General features: G+C 41.2%; 1 protein-coding gene across 1 annotated transcript in view; it reads right to left on the bottom strand.

Moving 5' to 3' along the window:
• Positions 1-21,790, bottom strand: part of LOC106588589 (voltage-gated potassium channel regulatory subunit KCNG2) — a 39,296-nt gene that overhangs the window by 6,858 nt on the left and 10,648 nt on the right. The window contains exons 2-3 of the mRNA XM_014177739.3: positions 16,920-17,235; positions 16,127-16,709 (exon numbers count right to left, since the gene is read on the bottom strand). Of these exons, the coding sequence (XP_014033214.1) occupies positions 16,127-16,709; positions 16,920-17,113 (777 nt within the window). The 5' untranslated portion in view covers positions 17,114-17,235. The remainder of the gene's footprint in view (positions 1-16,126; positions 16,710-16,919; positions 17,236-21,790) is intronic.

Genomic DNA, 21,790 nt, shown 5'->3' on the forward strand with positions numbered 1-21,790 from the left:
CTAAAAGTTAAAAAAATAAAATAGGAAAATCCCTTGATGACTTTGCAAATCCAATCAGTTTTCCACGTTGATTCAATGTCATCACATAGATTTTTTTGTTGAAATAACGTGGAACAACGTTGAATCAACCAGTTTTTCCCCCAGAGGGAAGTGTGTATGTAAGTGCTTGCGAGTGTGTGTGTGTGTGCATGTAAAATAAATGCACAATTTGGCCAGTTGTTGTTGTGGAAATGTCCTTTGATGGGTTGAGTCAATAAGTATTCAACCCCTTTGTTATGACAAGGCTAAATAAGTTCAGAAGTAAAAGTTTGCTTAACAAGTCACATAATGCGTCGCATGGACTCACTCTGTGCAATAATAGTGTTTAACATGATTTTTGAAGGACTTCCTCATCTCTGTACTCCACACATACAATTAGCTGTAAAGGTCCCTCAGTCGAGCAGTGAATTTCAAACACAGATTCAACCACAAAGACCAGGGAGGTTTTCCAATGCCTCACAAAGAAGGGCACCTATTGGTAGACGTGTCAAAATAAATAAAAAAAGCAGACATTGAATATCCCTTTGAGCATGGTGAAGTTAATAATTACACTTTGGATGGTGTATCAATACACCCAAAGATACAGGCATCCTTCCTAACTCAGTTGCCGGAGAGGAAGAAAACCACTCAGTTACAGAGTGTAATGGCTGTGATAGGAGAAAATTGATGATGGATTAACAACATTTAAGTTAGTATTGTGGAGTAACTACAATGACAGAGTGAAAAGAAGGAAGCCTGTACAGAATAAAAATATTCCAAAACATGCATCCTGTAAAATGTATAAAAATGTGGCAAAGATTTTAACTTTATGTCCTGAATACAAAGTGTTATGCTTGGGGCAAATCAACACAACACATCACTGAGTACCACTCTTCATATTTCCAGCATGGTGGTGGCTGCATCATGTTATGGGTATGCTTGTCATCGGCAAGGACTAGGGATAAAAATAAATGGAATAGAGCTAAGCACAGGCTAAATCCTAGAGAAAAACCTGGTTCAGTCTGATTTCCAACAGAGACAAATTCACCTTTCAGCAGGACAATAACCTTACACAAGGCCAATTCTACACTAGAGTTGCTTACCAAGACGACATTGAATGTTCCTGAGTGGCCTAGTTACAGTTTTGACTTACATCCGCTTGAAAATGTATGGAAAGACTTGAAAATGGCTGTGGAAAGACAAGCAATGATCAACAACCAACTTGACAGAGCTTGAAGAATTTTCAAAAGAATAATGTGCAAATATTTATCACTTAAATTCAGGCAGTAAGACAACAAAATGTGGAGTACTGTAATTCAAGTGGTATGAATACTTTCTGAAGGCACATGGCTACAGTGGATCAAATGAACACACACACAGTAATCAGATTCAGCAAACACGCTACTCTGACCATATCAGAGCTCCAGACAGGTGTGTAGCAGCCATGTCGCGTGTTAACTAAACAACACGGCCAATCACCGCAGGAGGAGGACGACCTTTGGTCCCCAAGGTGTGTGTAAGTGGGCATGATTTCAAAAACAGACTTAGCATAATGCTGAGCTGGCTGCTATTATGAACACACACACCGTTTTTTAAATGGCTTTAGTCAATTTGTTTACCTCAGCCCTTATAACACTCATCTCATTCACCTCACTGGGCGGGGCTGGGAGAGGAGTGTGTGAATATAGGAGCTACAGAACATGGCCATATTACATTTCAAGAGTTCCCCATACGAGAACACCCATTTCTTTGGTCTAGATTCTCCAACTGGTATTATATATTTGTTGCAGAACCACAATAACAACACACCACGACTTGTCAGCAGTGTAGAATGTGGTAGATAATCATCTGTTAGTTGTTTCATGGAATTGTTGTTAGAGCTATGGTACATTCTCTGTGAAGGAGTAGCCTTCACTCTCATTTCTATAAATGTATTTATTGTGTGTTTATATAGCTAGGATCCTAAAATGTCAATTCATTATCACATGTAAATCCAGTTAATTGATCTTTTCCAATCAGCTCAACCTTTTCCTGTTTGTTTCAATGTTAGATTGAGTGGAATCCCGCTGAGCACACCACGTCATTTCAACGTGGATAATATTTGGTTGAGACGTTGATTAATGATTACAACCTATATTCACCCATTCAAAAAGACAGCCAAAAGTTAGTTGAATTTCCAGTGTGTTATCACTATGCTTTCAACCATCTAAAAGCACAACCAAATTCCAATGGAAAAACAATGTCTAATTTTCGGTTTAGTTGTCATCCAAATGTCTATCACTGCTCTTTCAACCATTTAAACCACCACCTTTATATGATTACATAAGTAGAAATGTATAGTTACAGTAACCTCAATGTGGCTATTTTAAGGTTGAACGTTACATTAGTTTGAAAGATAGGCTACTTACGTATTACAAAAGTAATACTGAATTGTGTTTGGTTGACAATGCAACCAAATATCAATATTTAAAGGAGATGTATCTACTGCTTGGATATTTCCATCTGAGCCACTGGCTTAATCCCATTCTTTAACTTTTATTTTGTTTGAGATGTGAATTCAACATATAATTTGTTAACTTGACAACAAGTTAATAGGCTATTTATTGTATTTCAAAGGTGATTCATATTTCCATCTCAACCAAAAATTGAAGTTATACATTAGGACTAGATCAAATCTAACTTTAAATGTGCTTTAAATAATGTTTTATTTGATTTAGTCCTATTCTTTCACTTTTATTTTTGGTTGAGATAGAGACGTGAATCCAACATATGAATTATACATTTTTAGACAAACTGGAATTCAAGCCAGACTAAGCTCATGGCACAGATGGAACTATCCAAGCAGAAGATGAGTCTCCTTCAAATGTTGATATTTGGTTGCGTTGACAACCAAACAATTCAACATTGCTAAATATCATACAATTTCAAATCAACTAGAGCTTGAAATCATAGGTCTATTTTATTGTCTATTTTGTTGAATTATGGGTTATATTAAAACAATAGCTGTTGTTATATAGGTCTATATAGCATCATTGATAGTATATGAGTGATAAAGTATGGTTATGTTTCATTTGCTCTGTTAAACCTACCCTTTGGAATGACTTTGATAGTGAATCTATTTCATTTTTATATGGAGATCTATTAACAATCATTCTCATAATAGCACATTGGTAATAGTTAGCGACAATATTATAGCTAAGCAGGGCTGGGCTTCGTTAAAACCCTGGATGGGAGACAAAAGGGTTGCCATAGATCAATTCTCCAGTAGGTGGTGCTGCCCAGCCTATTGTTGTTTTTCCTGATAGTGGATATACTGGTGAAGACCTGACATTGGTTTAAAAGGTAAAAAATTCAACATATTTTTCTACAAGGTTTCTCTGTTGAAATTGAGTTACCATGATTACATAATCATGTGATGGAAATCTCACCCTCAAAACAATAGTTTAGACTTTTTTCAAATCCAACATTTTCCCCTTAGATTCCACATCACAATACATTGAGAAATTACATTGAAACAATGTTGATTTAACAAGTTTTTGCCCAGTGGGATGTCCCTTTAATTGTCAGCTGACAGCTTGCAAGCTTTGCTAATGATCTAATTGCACACACCTGTGGCCTACTCCCTCAAGCGCTGCAGTTCCTTTAAATGGGAAATGGTGTTCAGTGTGTGAAGGTTACTGCTGGTATGTCATGCAAGTTAATAAAAATAACTTATTTATTATAAAATGATAATCTCCTTCTCATCAATGTGAGAAGGGAACTGGCCAGCTATCTCACACTCAGTGAACAGAAGAGCCTGCACCTTGTGATTCTGAAGGCTGCTGTGGCTTAATGTTAAGATGTTAAAGGTGCTACACGTAGGATTTTTTAAATTTTTGCATTGTAATTTCTGAAAATGTCCATAATATACAGTACCAATCAAAAGTTTGGACACACCTACTCAGAGATAGTTTTGATGTCTTTACAATTATTCTACAATATAGAAAATAGTAAAAATAAAGAAAAACCCTTGAATGAGTAGGTGTGTCCAAACCTTTGACCAGTGTTTCACAGTATTACTTGCCCACCAGTGTTGTGAATGGCTGTGATATTCACCTATTGATTTCTACCGCCGGAGCAGCAACTGTTGTCAAAATGGGAAAGCTGTTCTGAATTTGTGGCTGTATTATCTAGTGGAAATTGCTCTGTCATTTCCTGGTTGCTTAAATTCTACACTGTTTGCTCAATTTCAGACTGTGGGCTGACACACCGGATTTGTAGACTGCATTGTACTCAGCACTCTATTGTCCCTCTAATCAAACACTTCATGAGAGCCCATGAGCTCATGTTGCACAACGTTTCAATAGGCGTGAGAAAACAGAGGGATGGCCTCTACTAAAAATAGGAGGCTCAGTTTTCTATAGGATAGGCCTACTATATTTGTTTCTCAACTTTCCTAATATTAAGCACATTGCTTATATTTACAACAGGAGTATAGCCTACATGGCTGGCATGAGAATAAACCATGGGGAAAAGCATCCTCCATTCACTATTTAAGTGCATAGATGACATGTATTTTCCCCGCTGACCCGGTTTCGATACAGGTGCATGATAATGGTCCATTCTAAATCAAAACAAATTTCACACATATACTAAATAATATATGTAAAGTCAAGATTAAATCAAGAATAGTCTGATGGCTGACAATATTATCCTCTCACTTGTGAATTATATATTATCACGTGAATTATGCCCAGCATAAGAAACAACGTATTTATTTTGTGACTTTTTCTAATCATAGTTGCACATCTCATGTAGCCTAGCCCATAGGCCTATATGTTTTTATACGGTTTGTATTACAACTAAAGTGGCCAAATAACTTCTTAAAATTAAGCACATTACCCGCTTTACAAGGGGTGTAGAGCCTAACTGCGTGTGAGTTTCAAGTTTGGGGAAGATAATTTTCACCATAAAAAAGCACCTTTATAATAAAAGCATTACATGCATAATTGCATTTGCGGTAACTTTTGATAATGGTGTTTTCCGCTAATGGAACATTTGCGCTTATAGCCTACTGCCATGTGCGCATTGCTGCGCTTATAATGTGAAGAAATAGCTTAATAGTTTATCAACATTTTAAGCTAAACGTTCTAATCTGTTACATTGCATAAAAAACGTTTTTGGGATGCTAGTGGTTGTATTAATTTGGGTGCATTACGGACACACAAATGGGATGTGCCGTGAAATTCTAGGCATTATCAAATGCTTGTCAAATTGTGAATGAGAGACTGATGTAGTGTGTACAGCCTGCGCAAAAAAACAAAGCAGAGCTCATGCCTTTCAAGCCGCTATTTTCAAATCATCATTAGAGTCACATCATGCAGCTGTACAACATATTAAAAATCAAAGCATATAGCCTAATGTTTGTAGAACAACTAAAGTCAAATTAAGAACTCTAAATTAAGCATATAGGAGTACCTATTTCTTTGTTAACCGCTCAATACAGAATAGCCGCATGTGCGCACTCCCTCAAATCGTTTGTGGAGAAAATATCCTTTCTATTTTATTCAGCTTTGTTCAGTTGTATTCATTTTAGTATTCTTCATACTATCAAATAATGTAAAATAATGTCACGGAATTCTAAGCAAATCTTGTCTGCTAAATGAACTAGTGTAGCCCACTGCCATTTGGCACAGCCAGATCAGGACCTAACATAGGGACAACTCAGAGTATGCTATTCTGTTCTTCTGAAATAGACTACATGTCATGCTTCTTTAGACCTGTCTAATATAAATAATGGATTTATTGTGAAGGTGTAGGCTATATTACATGGATTTATTATAGATATAGATGTTCCAAAAGGTCTGCATCAGTGGCTTGTAATCCATGTGTAGAAGCCAGGACATGCAAAATGTGTTTATGTTAATTAACGGTCAATTACCGTGAGACAGTTATTTGCTTGACTATTACCGTCTGACGAAACTTCATGACCGCCACAGCCCTAACCAACACACTATTTTTGTAACTACCTGGACCTACCATTCGGTTTTGAAGTATTGAAAGTATTTGAATGAAAAGGTGACTAAGAAGCGCTCATCATTTCAAATAGGCTACATGAATGTACTAAACAGCATATAAACATTAAATAAGTCAATAGCCAGACAGGTAGCCTAATTAAATAGGCTATACTATTTAAATTATTTCAAGGTTTTAGTCTACAAAGAAATGTATTTTGTAGCATTTGTGAGTGTGACACACTAGGCTAGCAGAGATATTAAGCACTCAGCATTTAAACAACATTTCGTTGTATTAAATCATTATAGTCTATAAATTGTTCATATAGGCTGACTTGCTTAAAATTAAATACAAATTAAACAAAGAATGCCTTATTAGGCTCAGTCTACAGTGTCTTTGAATTAATTTTTAGAAACACGAGTTTGACTAGATTCTGTGGCTTCAGGCTCATGTGACGGTGCCTGGAGAGCAGGCCAGCAGTGGAGAATATCCTCTCTGAGCTTGCAGAGCCACTGGGGATGCTAATCACCCTTCGGACTACTCTTGCCAGGCTGGGCAGGATGCGTAGTTTTTTTTTCTGTAGGTAAGTCCAAAAGATTTTAGGTAAAATAACCCGATCAAAATGTAAAGCTCCTTGAAAGAGGTAATATGCCAGGACTATTGGGCCAAAATCTATGATGGCCTATTGTATAGAGGTCAGATTTTTGTTCATAAATATTTTGCTACAATGACACATTTAGCTAGCTACCCACCTCATTCCTTTCTGTTAGCATGTGGACATAGTAAGTACACTATCCTGCCTTTGGGATATGTGTCTTTTCGAGTTCCACAATGATTCTTTAGTTGTGGACACTACATCACCACACTTCGTCTCTTGCTCTTGGTCCTCCTCATATTGGTAAGTCACCTTGATTTATCACCTGTGTGTTTTATTAGTTTCTTTATGAAAATATTTAGGATACTTGATGACAGTAGCTAAAGCAAGGAGCTATAGCAGCACACAAGTAGACTACAAATGCATGCTGGGGCGGTCAAGCCCTGAGCTCGTGAAGTGAGCGCTACTGGAGCGAAATTGGAGCGGACTAGAAGGCCAAAGCTCCAAATTTTGGGAAACTCGCTCCACACTCCAGTCAAATTGGGCACGATCCAGCTCCACTCTGTTCACATACTCTGACACCTGGTAGTATATTGATAATTTCAATAAGCATTTTTCCACGGCTGGCCATGCTGTCCACCTGGCTACCCCTACCCTGACCAACATCTCAGCACCCCCTGCTGCCAATGACTGGAACAAATTGTAGAAATCTCTGAAGCTGGAGTCTTATATCTCCCTCTCTAATTTTAAGCATCAGCTGTCAGAGCAGCTTACCGATCACTGTACCTGTACACAGCCCATTTGTAAATAGCACACCCGACTACCTCTTCCCCATATTATTACTTACCCTCTTGCTCTTTTGCACCCCAGTATCTCTACCTGCACATCATCGTCTGCACATCTATCACTCCAGTATTAATGCTAAATTGTAATTATTTTCGCCTCTAGAGCCTATTTATTGCCTACCTCCCTACTCTTCTACATTTGCACACACTGTACATAGATTTTTCTATTTTTATTTTATTTTGTGTTATTGACTGTACAGTCGAGGCCAAAAGTTTTGAGAATGACACAAATATACATTTTCACAAAGTTTGCTGCTTCAGTGTCTTTAGATATTTTTGTCAGATGTTACTATGGAATATTGAAGTATAATTACAAGCATTTCATAAGTGTCAAAGGCTTTTATTGACAATTACATGAAGTTGATGCAAAGAGTCAATATTTGCAGTGTTGACCCTTCTTTTTCAAGACCTCTGCAATCAGCCTTGGCATGCTGTCAATTAACTTCTGAGCCACATCCTGACTCAAGGCAACCCCATTCTTGCATAATCAATGCTTGGAGTTTGTCAGAATGTGTTTGTTTTTTTTTGTCCACCCGCCTCTTGAGGATTGACCACAAGTTCTCAATGGGAGTAAGGTCTGGGGAGTTTCCTGGCCATGAACCCAAAATATCGATGTTTTGTTCCCCGAGCCACTTAGTTATCACTTTTGCCTTATGGCAAGGTGCTCCATCATGCTGGAAAAGGCATTATTTGTCACCAAACTGTTCCTGGATGGTTGGGAGAAGTTGCTCTCGGAGGATGTGTTGGTATCATTCTTTATTCATGGCTGTGTTCTTAGGCAAAATTGTGAGTGAGGCCACTCCCTTGGCTGAGAAGCACACATGAATGGTCTCAGGATGCTTTACTGTTGGCATGACACAGGACTGATGGTAACACTGACCTTGTCAGCTTTTTTCCGGATGCCCCAAACAATCGGAAAGGGGATTCATCAGAGAAAATGACTTTACCCCAGTCCTCAGCAGTCCAATCCCTGTACCTTTTTCAGAATATCAGTCTGTCCCTGATGTTTTTCCTGGAGAGAAGTGGCTTCTTTGCTGCCCTTCTTGACACCAGGCCATCCTCCAAAAGTCTTTGCCTCACTGTGCGTGCAGATGCACTCACACCTGCCTGCTGCCATTCCTGAGCAAGCTCTGTATTGATTCCGCAGTTGAATCAACTTTAGGAGATGGTCCTGGCGCTTGCTGTACTTTCTTGGGCGTCCTGAAGCCTTCTTCACAACAATTGAACCGCTCTCCTTGAAGTTCTTGATTAACCAATAAATGGTTGATTTAGGTGCAATCTTACTGGCAGCAATATCCTTGCCTGTGAAGCCCTTTTTGTGCAAAGCAATGATGACGGCACATGTTTCCTTACAGGTAACCATGATTGACAGAGGAAGAACAGTGATTCCAAGCACCACCCTCCTTTTGAAGCTTCCAGTCTGTTATTCAAACTCAATCAGCATGACAGTGATCTCCAGCCTTGTCCTCGTCAATACTCACACCTGTGTTAATGAGAGAATCACATCACTGACATGATGTCAGCTGGTCTTTTGTGGCAGGGCTGAAATGCAGTGGAAATGTTTTGGGGGATTCAGTTCATTTGCATGGCAAAGGGGGACTTTGCAATTAATTGCAATTCATCTGATCACTCTTCATAACATTCTGGAGTATATGCAAATTGTCATCATACAAACTGAGGCAGCAGACTTTGTGAAAATTGGCCACGACTGTACATTTGTTAATGTGTAACCCTGTGTTGTGGTTTTTGTCGCACTGCTTTGCTTTATCTTGGCCAGGCCTACCTGGTTAAATAAAGCTGCCTAAAGAGGCAGTAGGGGCACTCAACTCACAGAGATGCTGTTAGAGACAGCAGGAGATCCAGAGGATCAAGGTGCTGCCCGCCAGCCATGCTGTGTGTGTACGTGTGAGAGAAAATGCTTGAGGCTAGATGGCCTCAGGATCCTGGTGTATGATCAGAGCAGAGTGATAGTAGCTGTCTCATTCCTCTCCAAAGGGTGTGCCTGTTTCTGTGGAAGCCTCGTCTTGGATGATTTTGTTTTTGGCAAAGCATTCCCCATATGATGACTAACACACTAATCCAATACAATGACTGAGGAACAGACTTTCTCCACAGTAGGACATTTCTTTAGACTTTCGAAGTCATTGATATTTTTCATTTGAGTGAGAGAAGTTTAATCTCCCATATTAAATCATCTATTTTCCTGGGTTCTTTTCCAGTTATTTAAAAAATATATTATGTTTGTTATATGTATTTGTTTCTCACTAGACTGAAATAACTCACTGGAATAATTCCCATAGTTCACACTGGCAATAAATTACATTACAGCAGACGTACGCTGGCCTGAACCCAGGCGGTCTTGTTGCCTGTCAAGAGAGATTCTTGGGGACCTTCAATGCTGCAGAATTATTTTGGTATCGGTGCCTCGACACAATCCTGTCTCGGAGCTCTACGTACAATTCCGTCGACCTCATGGCTTGGTTTATGCTCTAACATGCGCTGTCAACTGTGGAACCTTAGACAAGTGTGTGCCTTTCCAAATCATGTCCAACCAATTGAATTTACCACAGGTGGACTCCAATAAAGTTGTAGAAACATCTCAAGGATGATCAATGGAAAAAGGATGCAGCTGAACTCAATTGAGTCTCATAGCAAGGGTCTGAATACTTACGTAAATAAGGTATTTCTGTTTTTATTTTTATTTTTTTATAAACCGTCATTATTGATCATATTGTGTGTAGATTGATGAGGACCATTTTTTATTTAATAAATTTTAGAATAAGGCTGTAACGTAACATAATGTGGAAAGTCAAGGGGTCTGAATACTTTCCAAATGCACTGTATTTATCAGAGAGAAGAAAACGGATAAAACAAGTCCTACATTTCCACAGATGTTTACAGGGGGAGAAATAAGCCATTTTGACATTGAGGTGTGAAAAGACTGAAATTGACACACAAACTCAGAGGACACACTACTTATAGCAACGTTTCCCAAACTCGGTCCTGGGACCCCAAGTGGGGCACGTTTTGGTTTTTGTCCTAGCACTACACAGATGATTCAAATAATCAAAGCTGGATGATAAAGTTGGTTATCTGAATCAGCTGTGTAGTGCTTGGGCAAAAACCAAAACGTGCACCCCTTGGGGTCCCAGGACCGAGTTTGGGAAACACTCTACTCTGAGGGGACACACACACACTTTAATCCTCTATTCATCCAGATAGAGGCAATAAGCACACCCATAAAACTCTTCATATGTGTATGTGCAGCTGTTATGTGGGCCTGAATCACTGAGCTGTATTAGAACAGACAAGCTAAGTGCTTTCCATCACCAACACCACCTTGGTTTTGTCCTCTGATGCTTTTACAAAAACCACAACTTTTTTTCAGTTTTAATGGATCCACAACTGCACACAGGCAAAGGGATATGAAGGTTAGAGTCTAACTGAGTCTGGAAGACAAGGGTTGTCAGAACATCTCTGAGCAGGTGAGACAAGCCTGCCCTCTGGACGGAGGAACAAAAAGCTAAATTCATAAACAGAACATAACATTTAACATGGTTGAGGACGCCAACTCTTACTGTAAGACTACAAATGTATTAGATTATTATCCTGTTGGTCTAGTTCGTTCATGAGTTTAGCCTATAGCTGAAACATATGATAAACTGCATCTGAATCTACACTGAGCAAAAAATAAACACATCATGCAACAATTTCAAAATGTTTACTGAGTGACAGTTCATAAGGAAATGAGTGAATTAAAATACATAGATTATGGCCTAATTTATTGATTTCACATGACTAGGAATACAAATATGCATCTGTTGGTCAAAGATACTGTACCTTAAAAAAAAGGTAGGGGCGTTGATCAGAAAACCAGTCAGTGTCTGGTGTGACCACCATTTGCCTCATGCAGTGACACATTTCCTTCGCATAGAGTTGATCAGGCTGTTGATTGTGGCCTGGAATGTTATCCCACTCCTCTTCAATGGCTGTGCGAAGTTGCTGGATATTGTCTGGAAATTGAACACGTTGTCGTACACGTAGATCCAGAGAAATGGGCAGCGTGTCTGGTGAGTATGCAGGCCTTGGAAAATCTGGGATATTTTCAGCTTCCAGGATATGTGTAACAGATCCTTGCGACATGGGGTCGTGCATTATTATGCTGAAACATGAGATGTTGGCGGCTGATGAATGGCACGACAATGGGCCTCAGGATCTCGTGACGGTATCTCTGTGCATTCAAATTGCCATCGATAAAATTACATTGTGTTTGTTGTCCGTAGCTTATGCCTGCCCATACCATAACCCCAGTGCCACCATAGGGCACTCTATTCACAACGTTGACATCAGCAAATCGCTCACCCACATGATGCCATACATAGCATTTGAAACCGGGATTCATCTGTGAAGAGCACACCTATCCAGCGTGTCAGTGGCCATTGAAGGTGAGAACAAAACCCAACTGAAATCAGGTCAAGACCATGGTGAGGACGACGAGCACGCAGATGAGCTTCCCTGAGACGGTTTATGACAGTTTGTGCAGAAATTCTTCAGTTGTGCAAATCCACAGTTTCATCAGCTATGCGGGTAGCTGGTTTTAGACGATCCCACAGCTGAAGAATCTGTATGTGGAGGTCCTGGGTTGGTGTGCTTACACGTGGTCTGCAGTTGTGAGGCTGGTTGGACATACTGCCATGCTCTAAAATGACGTTGGAGGCGGCTTATGGTAGAGAAATTAACATTTAATTATCTGGCAACAGCTTTGGTGGGCATTCCTGCAGTCAGCATGCCAATTGCACACTCCCTCAAAACTTGAGACATCTGTGGCATCGTGTTGTGTGACAAAACTGCACCTTTTACAGTGGCCTTTTATTGTCCCCAGCACAAGGTGCACTCGTGTAATGAGCATGCTGTTTAATTAGCTTCTTGATATGCCACTCCTGTCAGGTGGATGGATTATCTTCACAAAGGAGAAATGCTCACTAACAGGGATGTAAACAAATTTGTTCACAAAATGAGAGAAATAAGCTTTTTGTGCATATGGAACATTTCTGGGATCTTTGATTTCAGCTCATGAAACATGGGAACAACACTTCACATGTTGTGTTTATGTTTTTGTTCAGCATACACCTCAATAAAGGCAGCGTCCTAGGGATTTCATTACATTTACATCCATAGTGGGAAGATCTATGCTGATCACCATCAAAGCCTCCTCCTGTTAATGAATATTAGCTAAACTAATGGAGGAGGCTGGTGGGCGGACTCCATTCAAACAGCTCAGGTTATTAGCTCTCACTAATGAAGATAGTTGATTTGGATTTCTATGAAGTGTTAAGTCACAATATTGCTCTGCTTTACATTAACACATACAAAAATACAGCCCATAGCGTCACCTACAACATGGGCCTAGACAACCCTCCTTAACCTTCAAACATGGACATGAGAATAAACAGAGAACATTCCATAGATACTGCTCCCTATCAACAAGTACAGAGTATTCTTGGCCGTTTGTCAAGTCTCTCTCCCTCTCATTGTAACACAGCATTTGTATATATCCTTGCCTGACCTCTGTCTCCCTCAATAACTTACAGTATTTACTCTTTTAAAGCTCATCCAGTAACCTCACCTAATAGGAGATGAGCGCTCCAAGAGAAGGTATTGTTTGGGGAGTTAGCTCGCTAACACTAACCCTCCTTGTAGTTAGCTCGCTAACCCTCCTTGTAGCTCGCTTGTTAACCCTCCTTGCACTCTGATTTCCTCTTTGAAGATATAGCACATCCTCAGCCCCCTCACCCCCCTCCTCTCACCCCGACGCAGAGGTCTCTTTGGTAGCGGGAGAAGCCTGTGGAGGTTCTCTTTAAATCATTCTAAAGCTTTATTGATGTCATTCAGGAGGTTGACTGTGTTGCCCCACAAAGACACTCCAGCAGGAACACTGAGGTCTCAGAGGCACAACTACTAGACATGAAACACCCAGAAGAAGAAGATAATATAATTACTCATCTCGCTCAGTGAAATTGGTGCAGTAACATTAGGTGGCCACTGGCCAAGTTCTAAGCCCTATGGGACCCCTGGGGACCACAAGAGGACAACCTCTGGCGTAATGTACTGATTATTAATCTACAGTGCCTTCAGAAAGTATTCATACCACTTGACCCCTTGTCGCGGGCCTACACACACACACACACACACACACACACACACACACACACACACACACACACACACACACACACACACACACACACACACACACACACACACACACACACACACACACACACACACACACACACACACACACACACACACACACACAGTCAAAGTGGAATTATGTTTTTAGAAATATTTACAAAATAAGTAAAAATGAAAAGCTGAAATGTCTTGAATCAATAAGTATTCAACCCCTTTGCAATGGCAAGCCTAAATAAAGTTCAGGAGTAAAAAAAGTGCTAAACAAGTCACACAGAGTACCACAGTATGTGTCAGAATACCCATAAAACCTAGCGGTCAAACAGGGAAATGGTTCTAATTGTTTTTACACCATACATTTTTCCCATAGTGGATTTTAGAAACACTTAAAATAAGGGCTGTGTTGCATGTAAGCCCACATTTACCCGTTTTGATAACCACGTAAATCTCTCTCGGACAAGGTGATTTTTAAAATCAATATATTTGCCTGTATTTAGCTCCCAAAATAAAATGCTAATTAGCTGCTACTGTGGATATCTAATAGAACTACAAATGCCATGATCTGGATGACACTGCTGAATAGAGGTACAGTTTGGATTAACTAACTAAATGTAGTAATGAATAAATTGGCTAAATTTACACAATACCTGTTAGTAAAGGTGTTAGCTAAAGATGATGTGCAGAGGCTTTCAGGGATTTGTAGTCTTGCATGATGTCTACTTTGATGCTAATTAGCATTTTCGAAAAAGAGCCAAATATATTGATAATAGTCATCTTGTTGGAGAGAGATTTACACGGTTATCAAAATGTCACGCAAGGGTAAGCCTACACAAACCACAGCCCTTATTTTAAGTATTTCTAAAATCTCCTATGGGAAAAATGAATGGTGGAAAAACGATCGGAACCATTTCCCTGTTTGACCGCTAGATTGTATGGATATTATGACACGTCCACTGTGGAGCTTTATAAGTTGCATGGACTCACTCTGTGTGCAATAATAGTGTTTAACATTATTTTTTATTGACAACCTCATCTTTGTACCCCACACATACAACTATCTGTCCCTTGGTCGAGCAGTGAATTTCAAACACAGATTCAACAACAAAGACCAGGGAGGTTTTCCAATGCTTCACAAAGAAGGGCACCTATTGGTAGATGAAAAATAATTTAAGCAGACATTGAATATCCCTTTGAGCATGGTGAAGTTATTATTAACACTTCAATATACCCAGTCACTATAAAGGAAATCACTCAGGGATATAGACCTTGACGCCAATGGTGACTTTAAAACGGTTCGAGTTCCTGGCTGTGACAGGAGAAACTGGGGATGGATCAACAACATTGTAGTTACTCCACAATACTAAACTAAATTAAAAGAAGGAAGCCTGTACAGAATAGAAATATTCCAAAACATGCATCCTGTTTGCAATAAGGCACTAAAGTAAAACTACAAAACAAATTGGTCTAAGAAATTAACTTAATGTTTTAAGTACAAAGCGTTATGTTTGGAGCAAATCCAACACAACACATTATGTTATGGGCGTCCTTGTCATCGGCAAAGACTATGACTGTTTTTATGATAAAAATACACGGAATAGAGCTAAGCACAGGCAAAATCCTAGTGGAAAACCTGGTTCAGTCTGCTTTCCACCAGACATTGGGAGACAAATTCACCTTTCAGCAGGACAATAACATAAAACACAAGACCAAATATACACTGGAGTTACTTACCAAGATGACATTGAATGTTCCCGAGTGGCCTAGTTACAGTTGACTTAAAATTGGTTTGAAAATCTATGGCAAAACTTGAAAATATCTGTCTAGCAATGATCAACAACCAATTTCACAGAGCATAAAGAATTGTTAAAAGAATGTGCAAATATTGTACAATCCAGGTGTGCAAAGCTCTTAAAGGCTTACCAAGAAAGTTTCACAGCTGTAATCGCTGCCAAAGATGATTCTAACATGTATTGACTCAGGGGTGTGAATACTTATGCAAATGAGAGATTTCTGTATTTCATTTTCAATACATTAGCTAATATTTCAGGCTGTAAAAAAAATAGAATATGTCCAGAGGTATGAATAATTTCTGAAGGCACTGTATATTCTCGGTTAATTATTCCTTTATTGCCTGAATAAGAGCAAGACGAGAGTGCCTTAACAGCAGCAGCAGTGATCTGACAAATGGAATAATCTGGTATTAATGTGATTGGAGTTGTAGTGTGGCAGTCGTCCCTGACAACATCCCTGAGCCATCACGTTGCCTCTGTGAAGATTAGTTACTATTAGGGGGAAGACTCACTATGTGGAGATTGTCCCTCAAACATCATCCAACTAAGAGCAGAATGTAGATATGGATGTGCCCAGAGTTTCCAGGTCTGTAACTCAGTTAGGTCAAACTCCTGGCCCTATGTATAACCCACCCGAGTGTGACCCAGAAGTAAAACCCTGTGAGTAGGGAGTAAACAGGAAGTGAACTCACCCTCTCCTCCTCCTCCCTGAGGTCGGGCATGGTACTGATGCAGAGCGTTACTGCGGTGATGGCCACAAACACCACCGACAAAAAGGCAAAGATCTTCCCAGGTAGTCCAGATTGAGGGTTCTCTACCATGTCGTGCAGCCTGCGCATACACCCCGCCATGCGGCTCTCCTCCTCCTCCCCCCCTCCCTCTCCGGCGTGCCCCTGCCCATCCTCACAGCTCTGGGGGGTCAGGGTTGTGGTGAGCTCTGCCTCCTCCATCCTCAGCTGCTCCTTGAGCTCCTCCTGCCTGATGCGTAACTTTCGGAGGCAGCACCACTCCAGCCTGGTGTCCTCCACGCCCCAGTAGACCAGCTCCTCCTGGAAGGACAGGGCACACATCTCCCTCAGCAGCCGCAGCCGCCCTGCTGCTAGGAACGTCACGATGGTGCGGAACGCAGATGGGCTGCGGTCAAAGAAGTACTCCTGGCACCCGTCGTCGTAGTCGTCACACACCTCCATGATCTCATCCAATGAGCTGCAGCCCCTCAGCCGGCCCAGCCGCGTCAGAGGGAACTCCTCCAGAACGGACCAGGGGATACGGTACCTGGTGAGAGGAAAACACACAATGTTACCGCTGCACAACGACTTTGCACAATAGTCACTGAAATACTCGTCAAGTTATAATGCTCTTTAGCAGCAGCAAGACCAATGCCTGGATTATATGCCTTTTAAATCTTGCACCCAAAATCTTCTGATTATGGACTATTGATTATCGAGATGAACACAGGAACTCTTGACTCTGTTGGTATTGTACCTGATCCCGCCCACGTTGATGACGGCTGATAGGTCGTTCTCCTCCTGCCCATCATTGGGCCTCCGCAGCAGCCGTTGCCGCTTGAAGAACACACCCTTCTTGGTTACCACCTCCTGCTGGTTCTCAATGGGGAAGTGGAAGGGCGTGAACTCTTTCTCCGTGCTGCCCGCTAGGAAGGCCACCTCCTGATACATCCCTGCTGCTCCTCCGGAGGACCTAGAGGGTCCTGGTTGGGAGGCGAGAGGTGGGGGGAAGGGGGTTTCAGTGGCCGACTGGGTTGGCAGGGACCTCACCCATCCAGGAGCAGGGCTGGGCTCTATGGAAACAAAGCAGATGAAAGAAAGTTTGTTAGAAATGACTTCCACCGGTTGATTGGGACGAATTGCTTCAGAATCTCAGGATGAACCAGATACAGTGAGGGAAAAAAAGTATTTGATCCCCTGCTGAATTTGTACGTTTGCCCACTGACAAAGAAATGATCCGTCTATAATTTTAATGGTAGGTTCATTTGAACAGTGAGAGACAGAATAACAACAAAAAAATCCAGAAAAACGCATGTCAAAAATGTTATAAATTGATTTGCATTTTAAATGAGGGAAATAAGTATTTGACCCCTCTGCAAAACATGACTTAGTACTTGGTGGCAAAACCCTTGTTGGGTTTCTTGTAGTTGTAGTTTCTTGTAGTTGGCCACCAGGTTTGCACACATCTCAGGAGGGATTTTGTCCCACTCCTCTTTGCAGATCTTCTCCAAGTCATTAAGGTTTCGACGCTGACGTTTGGCAACTCAAACCTTCAGCTCCCTCCACAGATTTTCTGTCTAGGCCACTCCAGGACCTTAATGTGCTTCTTCTTGAGCCACTCCTTTGTTGCCTTAGCCGTGTGTTTTGGGTCATTGTCATGCTGGAATACCCATACACGGCCCATTTTCAATGCCCTGGCTGAGGGAAGGAGGTTCTCACCCAAGATTTGACGGTACATGGCCCCGTCCATCATCCCTTTGATGCGGTGAAGTTGTCCTGTCCCCTTAGCAGAAAAACACCCCCAAAGCATAATGTTTCCACCTCCATGTTTGACGGTGGGATGGTGTTCTTGGGGTCATAGGCAGCATTCCTCCTCCTCCAAACACGGTGAGTTGAGTTGATACCAAAGAGCTCCATTTTGGTCTCATCTGACCACAACACTTTCACCCAGTTGTCCTCTGAATCATTCAGATGTTCATTGGCAAACTTCAGACGGGCATGCATATGTGCTTTCTTGAGCAGGGGGACCTTGCGGGCGCTGCAGGATTTCAGTCCTTCACGGCGTTGTGTGTTACCAATTGTTTTCTTGGTGACTATTGTCCCAGCTGCCTTGAGATCATTGACAAGATCCTCCCGTGTAGTTCTGGGCTGATTCCTCACCATTCTCATGATCATTGCAACTCCACAAGGTGAGATCTTGCATGGAGCCCCAGGCCAAGGGAGATTGACAGTTCTTTTGTGTTTCTTCCATTTGCGAATAATCGCACCAACTGTTGTCACCTTCTCATCAAGCTGCTTGGCGATGGTCTTGTAGCCCATTCCAGCCTTGTGTAGGTCTACAATCTTGTCCCTGACATCCTTGTAGAGCTCTTTGGTCTTGGCCATGGTGGAGAGTTTGGAATCTGATTGATTGATTGCTTCTGTGGACAGGTGTCTTTTATACAGGTAACAAACTGAGATTAGGAGCACTCCCTTTAAGAGTGTGCTCCTAATCTCAGCTCGTTACCTGTATAGAAGACACCTGGGAGCCAGAAATCTTTCTGATTGAGAGGGGGTCAAATACTTATTTCCATCATTAAAATGCAAATCAATTTATAACATTTTTGACATGCGTTTTTCTGGATATTTTTGTTGTTATTCTGTCTCTCACTGTTCAAATAAACCTACCATTAAAATTATAGACTGATCATTTCTTTGTCAGTGGGCAAATGTACAAAATCAGCAGGGGATCAAATACTTTTTTCCCTCACTGTACAAGTCACTCTTCAGGCTCCTTTTTTCTCTCTCTCATCACACCAACAAGTTTTGCATCAGCAGGAACCCCGATGCAGAGAGAGAAATTCGTTAAATTGTTGTGGTATTTAACGCATCGCTGAGGCCCTAAATGAGATGCTTCTCTTTAAAGGATTGTTTATCAAGGTTCACTAAATTAAAATAAATACAGAGCAATTAGCTGTGGAATGTCGACAAAGAAAAGAACAAACAGGTTGGATATACTTCGTAAAACTTCCGGTGATTAATCTTTCATGGGCCATTGACTTTGTTTATGACAACAGAAAAAGTGCAATTAATTCTGCAGCAATAATGTCTTGTTTTAATCTTCTTATTCCAACATAGATTTTTACATCAGTATAACCACAGCTGATGAAACAAACCCCTAAAATGTGGCACTTTCCAATGGCACCCTCCAGTCTTAAGACTGACAGAATGCAGCTCTGTGTAGCGAGGGTTAAATGATTCATACGAAACCAAATTAGATCACAATGAACTACTGTCAGCCACAAAACTCTTCCTCATGATGCAGCATCACACTAAAACTTTCATCAGTTTCATTTCATCCCGGAGTCGCCTCTTCACTGTTGATGTTGAGACTGGTGTTTTGCGGGTACTATTTAATGAAGCTGCCAATGTTCTGAACCTCAAAACAGGACACATTGTGACTGTTGGTGGATAAGAGGAAAACATTAAAACTTTTCCAAAATCTTTTGAGAAACTCATCCCCCCCACACACACACACACACACACACACACACACACACACACACACACACACACACACACACACACACACACACACACACACACACACACACACACACACACACACAACCGTTCAAAAGTTTGGGGTCACTTTGAAATGTCCTTGTTTTTGAAAGAAAAGCTATTTTTTTGCCCATTAAAATAATGTCAAATTGATCGGAAATACAGTTTAGACATTGTTAATGTAGTAAATGACTATTGTAGCTGGAAACGGCAGATTTTTTTATGGGATATCTACATAGGCGTACAGAGGCCCATTATCAGCAACCATCACTCCTGTGTTCCAATGGCACGTTGTGTTAGCTAATCCAAGTTTATCATTTTAAAAGGCTAATTGATCATTAGAAAACCCCTTTGTAATTATGTTAGCACAGCTGAAAACTGTTGTGCTGATTAAAGAAGTTATAAAACTGGCCTTTTTTTAGACTAGTTGAGTATCTGGAGCATCAGCATTTGTGGGTTAGACTACAGGCACAAAATGGCCAGAAACAAAGACCTTTCTTCTGAAACTCGTCAGTCTATTCTTGTTCTGAGAAATGAAGGCTATTCCATGCGAGAAATTGCCAAGAAACTGAAGATCTCGTACAACGCTGTGTACTACTCCCTTCACAGAACAGTGCAAATTAGCTCTAACCAGAATAGAAAGAGTAGTGGGAGGCACCGGTGCACAACTGAGCAAGAAGTACCTTCGAGTGTCTAGTTTGAGAAACAGACGCCTCACAAGTCCTCAACTGGCAAGACTGTTGGAAAAGCATTCCAGGTGAAGCTGGTTGAGAGAATGCCAAGCGTGTGCAAAGCTGTCATCAAGGCAAAGGGTGGCTTTTGACTGGTAGTGTGTGTTTGTGTATGTGTGTATATAGTCCTCAACTGGCAGCTTCATTAAATAGTACCCACAAAACACCAGTCTCAACATCAACAGTGAAGAGGCGACTCTGGGATGCTGGCCTTCCTCTGTCCAGTGTCTGTGTTCTTTTGCCCATCTTAATCTTTTCTTTTTATTGGCCAGTTTGAGATCAGCCTTTTTCTTTGCAACTCTGCCTAGAAGGCCAGCATCCCGGAGTCGCCTCTTCACTGTTGATGTTGAGACTGGTGTTTTGCGGGTACTATTTAATGAAGCTGCCAGTTGAGGACTATATACACAAACACACACTACCAGTCAAAAGCCACCCTTTGCCTTGATGACAGCTTTGCACATTCTTGGCATTCTCTCAACCAGCTTCACCTGGAATGCTTTTTCAACAGTCTTGAAGGAGTTCCCACATACTGTATGCTGAGCACTTGTTGGCTGCTTTTCCTTCACTCTGCGGTCCAACTCATCCCAAACCATCTCAATTGGGTTGAGGCCGGGTGATTGTGGAGGCCAGGTCAACTGATGCAGCACTCCATCACTCTCCTTCTTGGTCAAATAGCCCTTAAACAGCCTGGAGGTGTGTTGGGTCATTGTCCTGTTGAAAAACAAATGATAGTGGGACTAAGCGCAAACCAGATGGGATGGCGTATTGCTGCAGAATGCTGTGGTACCCATGCTGTTAAAGTGTGCCTTGAACTCTAAATAAATCACTGACAGTGTCACCAGCAAGGCACATCCTCCTCCATGCTTCACGGTGGGAACCACACATGCGGAGATCATCCGTTCACCGACTATGCGTTTCACAAAGACACGGCGGTTGGAACCAAAAATCGCGAAATTTGGACTCATCAGGCCAAAAGACGAATTTCCACCGGTGTAATGTCCATTGCTCGTGTTTCTAGGCCAAAGCAAGTCTCTCCTTATTGGGGTCCTTTTGTAGTGGTTTCTTTGTAGCAATTCGACCATGAATGCCTGATTCACGCAGTCTCTGAACAGTTGATGTTGAAATGTGTCTGTTACTTGAACTCTGAAGCATTTATTTGGGGTGCAATTTCTGAGGCTGGTAACTCTAATGAACTTATCCTCTGCAGCAGAGGTAACTCTGGGTCTTCCTTTCCTGTGGAAATTTTCCGGATTACCTGACCTTCATGTCTTAAAGTAATGATGGACTGTCGTTTCTCTTTGCATATTTGTGCTGTTCATGCCATAATATGGACTTGGTCTTTTACCAAATAGGG

This window comes from Salmo salar, chromosome 27, assembly GCF_965601325.2.
Source record: "Salmo salar chromosome 27, fSalSal1, whole genome shotgun sequence".
NCBI classification, from domain to species: domain Eukaryota; kingdom Metazoa; phylum Chordata; class Actinopteri; order Salmoniformes; family Salmonidae; genus Salmo; species Salmo salar.